This window comes from Populus nigra, chromosome 8, assembly GCF_951802175.1.
Source record: "Populus nigra chromosome 8, ddPopNigr1.1, whole genome shotgun sequence".
Lineage (NCBI taxonomy): Eukaryota > Viridiplantae > Streptophyta > Magnoliopsida > Malpighiales > Salicaceae > Populus > Populus nigra.
The window spans coordinates 7,946,792-7,953,523 of NC_084859.1; the positions used below are offsets into that span (position 1 = coordinate 7,946,792).

Sequence of the window (6,732 nt, forward strand, 5' to 3'; positions counted from 1 at the left end):
CTTACTTATGAGAATTTGATTTCTTATCCCTGAATCAATTACTTCAATGCCACTTCAATTACTAGAACCAAAGTGATATTCTACAGTACGAACGTCTTCATAAATCTTGTCAAAACAATGTAGAGAGTCCAAGATGGGAGAGAAGAGAAAGAGAGAACTTTGTTCTTTTAACAAATGAAAAACTCATCTTTTCATATGGGTTATGTCTCTATTTATATAAATAAAGGAAACAATTACTTCCTTTAGTAACTCCTTTAAATACTTGGAATCGATTCATTCCTCATGGACGGACCAAGCCTAACTCAATAATCAACACTTTTGGTGTTATTCCATCAGCAATCTTATGGACTTCATTGACAGAGTTATGGTTCAGTTTTGTATTGCTTAGTTTTTACTTGTTAAACTATTAAAGCCTGATCTTAGTTTTACCTTAGGGTTGGATTGCTGGTCTGACATTTAATATTTTAGGGACTCAAGCTTGAGCATGCAGTGTAAAGCATAGTTTGTTTCTTTTATGACCTGTGAAGATGAAATATTGTTTTAGTCTTGCCACATATTGCACTAATGTGTAAATGGAATCCTTGGAGTGCAAAATAAGGTTGGTTTCGCAATTTCCATATTTGCCATTGTTTTGTTTTCTTGAAATTGTGATGTGTGTTTTATTCAGTTCTAGCAAGAGGGTTTCTGCTAGTTGTTTCTCTCCCTTGTCTTGCTAATGTTTCATCCCCCTAAAGTCCACTTGTAGGCTAGTGAGGAGCTTTCATCAGTTATAGCTAGTATTTGTTTTAGGCTATAAATTATAACACAAGTTTCTTTAAAAATTAACATTTATATAATAAATAATCTATACAAATGATCCATATTTTTCTATGATGTTGTAGAGTTTAGGACAATATCCTGCATAAGTTACCTAGTTCGTGGCTCTCATAATTTTTATGGATGTAATATCTTATCATGTGGTCTAGAACCTAGACAAGGCATCTAAAGAATAGAGTTATCTATACCAGTTTAAATTATGCCAATCTTTTAAAAAAAATCATTACTGAAATGCATCTGTTAAAAGTTTCTCTTCATAAAGGAGCTTTAACCCCTTCTATCTTTTTATATAAATCTTTCTTAATTGATCATAAATAGAATTATTAACCCTATACCCCAGGACAGAGACATGTATGGGCTAGGGTGGGCTCTAGCCTAGATCAAGATTTTATCAATATTTTTTTACTAGTTTTATGTAAAGAAAACTTGTAATTTTTAATTGAGGTATTAAAAAATTCTAAAAATTTACGTGGAGCCTTCTAATATGATGCTTTAGCTTAGGTTAAAATTTCAAAATTTTTGAAGAAATTCATAAATTTGATAAAAAATCATAATTTGACCAGTTTTACGTTATTGAGTGTAATTTTCAATCCAACTATCAGATTAAGCTAAAATTTTATGAGGGGTCTTAAAATATATTGAATAAAATCTGGTTAAAATTTTAGGATGAATAGAGTTTGGTAATGCTAACAAAAAAAAACATCAAATAAAAACAAAACGACTCATTAAGGGTAAAATAGTTATTTGCCATTAAAAAATAAAATAAATCAGTTCTTTCTTCCTTTTATATGTTGCCGACTGGGCAGAAGTAGAATAGAAAAAGAAAGAAAAGAAAAGGCGAGAGAGAAAGAGAGAAAAGTAAGAGAAAAACATAAAAAAATACAAGGAAAAGAAAATAAGAAAAGTGAGAGAATAATTTTGTAAACTTACAAAGTCCAACTTCTAAAATACTAATCTAAGGAAGAATCAAGTGAAGGAAGGAGGAATTGATAGAAGAAAAAAATTTAATTACTTTGTTTTTCAGTTGACATGAGATTATTATTTTATCCCGGTTGAGGGGTTGTTACAATATCGATTCAAAATTAATTATAGATGAATTATATTCCATAAAACATTAAAGGATGTAACTTTAATAATGAGTTTATTTTTATTTTCACTTTAATTTTATATACTTTTAAATTTATTTTTTAATATTTTGAGTAGTATATTTGAATTAAAACTTTGCTGTTAACTTTATAAATTTATGTACATGAGTTAATAATTTATCTTTTAAAAAATATATATATTTATTTAATAATCCAGGAAAAAAAATTTATGGCTCCGTCCTTGCCCATACCTATCAAAATATTAAGGACTTTCTTTCTCTTTATCTTCTTTATGAATGTTTAACTCTTTAAGGTGATCATCCTGGTTATTTGTTGTTAATTTCTTTATAGTCTTGTCGTTTGCCCTGTCTAATGTAATTTCCTCCTGCCACCTTGTTCCTCTTCTTTCCACTAGTTATTCCTACTTCTCCTGAGAGATCCTTTCCCAAATTTGCTTGCTTTAAGGTGTCTTTTTCCTCCCTCCTACTTTGCTATTTCGAGCTCAGCTGGTTGATGGATTTGCTTTGTACGTTAACGTGCCCAAGGAGGTGAGGAAGAACGTGACCTCACGCTGCCAATTGTACACAATATTAGGGTTCGTAACTTGGTACCATTTACATCAAGTCAAAACATTAATTAGGTGAGTTTTTTTTGTTTTTCATATAATTTTTTATATTAAAATATATATTAATAATATTTTTTATTTTTAAAAATTATTTTTAATATCAATATATTAAAATAATTTAAAAATATTAAAATTATATTAATTTAAAAATAATTAAAAAAAATCCTTTATAAAACACAGATACAAACAGTTTCTACACAAATTGAACACCATTGTTTTTTTTTACTGTATGGAGCGGCAGCGGCAACAGCAGCACACTGACCATACAATAATACAAAAAGGGTCAAAAACCACCTTACACGGAGAAAGGGAGACACAAGGAAAAACACCTATCGATCTATCATCTGAATCAATCAATGGAGTCCATAGGTGTCCTGATGACCTGCCCACCATTTGATCCTTACCTCGTCGAACAACTTGAGAAACGCTTCACTCTTATCAAATTCCATTCCATTCCTGACAAAGCCCACTTCCTCAATTCCAACAAAGCCTCCATCCGCGCGGTCGTTGGCAACGCCAGTGCAGGCGCAGACGCACAGCTCATCCACCAGTTGCCCAACCTCGAAATCGTGTCCAGTTTCAGTGTTGGACTCGACAAGATTGACCTGGCCAAGTGTAGAGAGAGAGGTATCAGGGTCACTAATACCCCTGATGTTTTGACCGATGATGTTGCTGATTTGGCTATTGGGTTGATGTTGGCTGTCTTGAGGAGGCTTTGTCAGAGTGATCGCTATGTTAGGAGTGGTCAGTGGAAAAGGGGTGAATACAAGTTGACCACTAAGGTTTGTTTTTTTTTTTTTTTTTCAAGTTATTATTATTCTGCTCTTGTTTTCCGTTTTGATTTTCTTTCTTTTCTTTTATTTTTGTTTTGTTTTGTTTCAGATGAATGTTTCTGGGATGTTTTAATTATATGAAAACTGAAAAGAGTCTAAATTTTATTGGGAAACAAATGAACTTAACTTGGATAATGGGATTTTTCATGTGTGAGCTGAGAAGTAAAAATCTTATATTAGAGTTAATGAATGTTTAGTTGAAGGGTGTGTAAGGGTTAGGTAGATTTATGTGCTTGAATGAGCGGTATATTCTAATCAATACTTGGTATACGTATTGTTTATGATATGATGCTTGTGTACTTCACAATATTAATTGTTCAATCCTGAATATATTTGTAGCTCAACTTGTCTGCGGTAGGCTAGCTGGCTTGTCCAATTTCTACTTAGCAAACATGAAACAAGTAGACAGCAGAAAGTTTCCAAAAAGTAGGGATAAACTATTGTGATGTATTACAGATTGGTTTTTTCTAGTTAGTCTAGAGTAGTTATGCTGCAAGTGTTTGGTCTTATGGGGCTGCGGGGCACAGTAAATTCTTGTATGGAAGGTAGGCTTGTGTCATCTTCTTTGGCTGTTCCTCTTTTTCTACAAATAGATTACTATTTCTTACAGGTTTGCGTATTTGTCCTTCTCAATATTGATGAAGTAATAACTACTTTGGGTTACATTTCTCAAGTAAATCCAGATTGCAGTGCTTCACTTGGTACTCTTGGTATGCCTATTGGAACTGTTTTCATAGTAATTCAAATGTAGTGTAATGAATGTCACATAAAAGAATAGCTTGTATGCTAAACTTTTTTGCAAGGAGAGAAAAACCTATTTTTGATTCATTTGAATTTTAGGTTTATCCAACTTATGAAAAAGCATTTTTCAGTGTTATTAACTTTTTGGTGTCCAACGAATTGAATCATGAGCTCATAGGCTTTGTATTTGGTTGTTTTTTCTAGATTTGGATCTTCTGCATACATAAATGATTTGGGATTCCAAGTTTACTTTGTGTCTTTTAAATCCCCTGGAGACTGAAAGAACTAAAATTTCTATATTTTTTCTGCTTGAAAATTGGCATTGAAAAATATTGGCAGGCTTATATATGTTGTGTGGTCAGTGAGGTAGATTCCTTCACGAAAATATAAGCTAAGGAATGGGGCTAGGTTTGCTTTTTCCAAGATCACCTGGTTGAATGTGAGGTCATTTAGCTTGTTATATGGCACAAACTTTGGGTTGTCATTGCCGATCTTGAGCTTGTGTGAGCCTGTATGAGTTCAGTCTCACTTATTTTGACTGTATAATCTGTGTTGATTCTTTTTTCATGCCCTTAAGCTACAACAGACAAACACTAAAACCATACTTCAAAGGTCACCTATTTCTCTCGTAACCACTAGCATCAGATTTCTCAATTATTTGTTAGTAGTTTTCTTTTGGTGCTATCCATCAGCAATCTTATGGACTTCACTGACAGAATCATGGTTGAGTTGATTTCTGTATTGCTCAGTTTTCACTTGTTAGAATAACAAAGCCTGATCTTAGCTTTTTCCGTATAATGGGATTGCTGGTCTGACATTTAATATTCTAGGAACTCAAGCTTGAGCATACAGTGCAAAGCATAGTTTGTTTCCTTTATGACCTGTGAAGCTGAAATAGCTTACTTCTCTTTTTTGGGTGTATTACCCAAATGGAACCATCTTTTAAGAGGAGAGATTTCCATGTATTTAGTCTTGCCTAGCTCATTCTGTAGTCAAATGATCTTCCTGTTAAGATATCTTATTTGTTTAGTCTTGAATACATTTCTTCTTTTGGCCACATATTGCACTAGTGTAAATGGAATCCCTGAAGTGCAAAATAAGGTTGGTTTCACAATTTCCATGTTTCTTTGGAGGTTGAATGTGGAAAGATTTCTTTATTAATTTGAAATACCAGGATGTAAATGTGCTCGTTTGCCATCGTTTTGTTTTCCTGAAATTGTGGTGTGTGTTTTATTCAGTTCTAGCAAGAGGTCTTCTGTTAGTTGTTTCTCTCCCTTGTCTTGCTAATGTTTCATTTCCCCTGAAGTCCACTTGTAGGCCAGTGAGGAACTTCCATCAGTTATAGCTAGTAGTTGTCTTTTGCTATAAATTATAATACAAGTTTCTTTAGCAATTAACCTCCATTCAGATGTATCAGTCAGCTGGGTACGTGGTGTGACCAGATCATATATAATTACGGAGTTTCGCTCTATGCCTTATCTGTCTATGTTACTTGACCCTCTTTGATCTCTTTTTCCAGTTTACTGGGAAGTCAGTTGGCATTATTGGGTTGGGCAGGATTGGCCTGGCGATTGCCAAGAGAGCTGAAGCATTTAGTTGCCCAATTAGTTACCACACTAGAGCAGAGAAATCAGATGTGAAATTCAAGTACTATCCTAGTGTTGTTGAGCTGGCTGCCAACTGTCAAATTCTCGTTGTTGCATGCGCATTAACTGAAGAAACTCGCCACATTATCAATCGTGAAGTCATCAATGCATTGGGTCCAAAGGGTGTCCTTATCAATATCGGTAGAGGTCCTCATGTTGATGAACCTGAGCTGGTTTCTGCACTAGTTGAAGGCCGGTTAGGCGGTGCTGGGCTCGACGTGTTTCAAGATGAACCTAATGTACCCGAGGAACTCTTTGGGCTTGAAAATGTAGTCCTCTTGCCTCATGTAGGGAGTGGCACCATGGAAACCAGGAAAGAAATGGCTGACCTTGTTGTTGGCAATTTGGAGGCGCACTTCTTAAACAAACCATTGTTAACTCCCGTGCTTTGATTTTGAGGTGGAGATATTTGGATGCAAGTTTGTTTGGTGGCCTCACCTTGCTTCCGGAGCTGTCTATTTTGCTTCATTTAGATCATTGTTCCCTGGCCTAAGCAAAGGATGAATTGAATATAAGAAAATGTTTTCGTTGTTAAAACTTTGTATGATTATAATAAACAACAATTATCATTATCATCGTGTTATTACTACTATTGTCATTATCATTGTTATCATTAATTGTTATTGTTATTATTATTATTATCATTCTTATTATCATCATTATTAATACTATTATTAATGCTACTAATATCATAAACATCATTTTTATTTTTTATTTTTATCATTTTTATTTTTATTTTTATTTTTATCATTGTCATTGTCATTATAATTATCACTATCACTATTACCATTATAACAAACTACTATTACTACTACTATGACAACCTTTATCATATTATTATAAATATCTTTATAATTATCATTGTCATTATTGTTACCACCACCTTTATCATCACTATTACTATTATTATAAATATCTTTATCATTATCATCATCATTGTTATTATTGTTACCACCACTATCACTATTATTATTACAATTATTATT

General features: G+C 33.2%; 1 protein-coding gene across 1 annotated transcript; it reads left to right on the plus strand.

The window, feature by feature from the left end:
* Nucleotides 1–2,757: 2,757 nt before the first annotated feature.
* Nucleotides 2,758–6,318, plus strand: LOC133701593 (glyoxylate/hydroxypyruvate/pyruvate reductase 2KGR-like). The gene is made up of 2 exons (XM_062125559.1): nucleotides 2,758–3,308; nucleotides 5,620–6,318. Exons 1-2 carry the CDS (start codon nucleotides 2,883–2,885, stop codon nucleotides 6,136–6,138), a joined length of 945 nt encoding a protein of 314 aa, XP_061981543.1. The 5' UTR covers nucleotides 2,758–2,882; the 3' UTR covers nucleotides 6,139–6,318.
* Nucleotides 6,319–6,732: the final 414 nt, after the last annotated feature.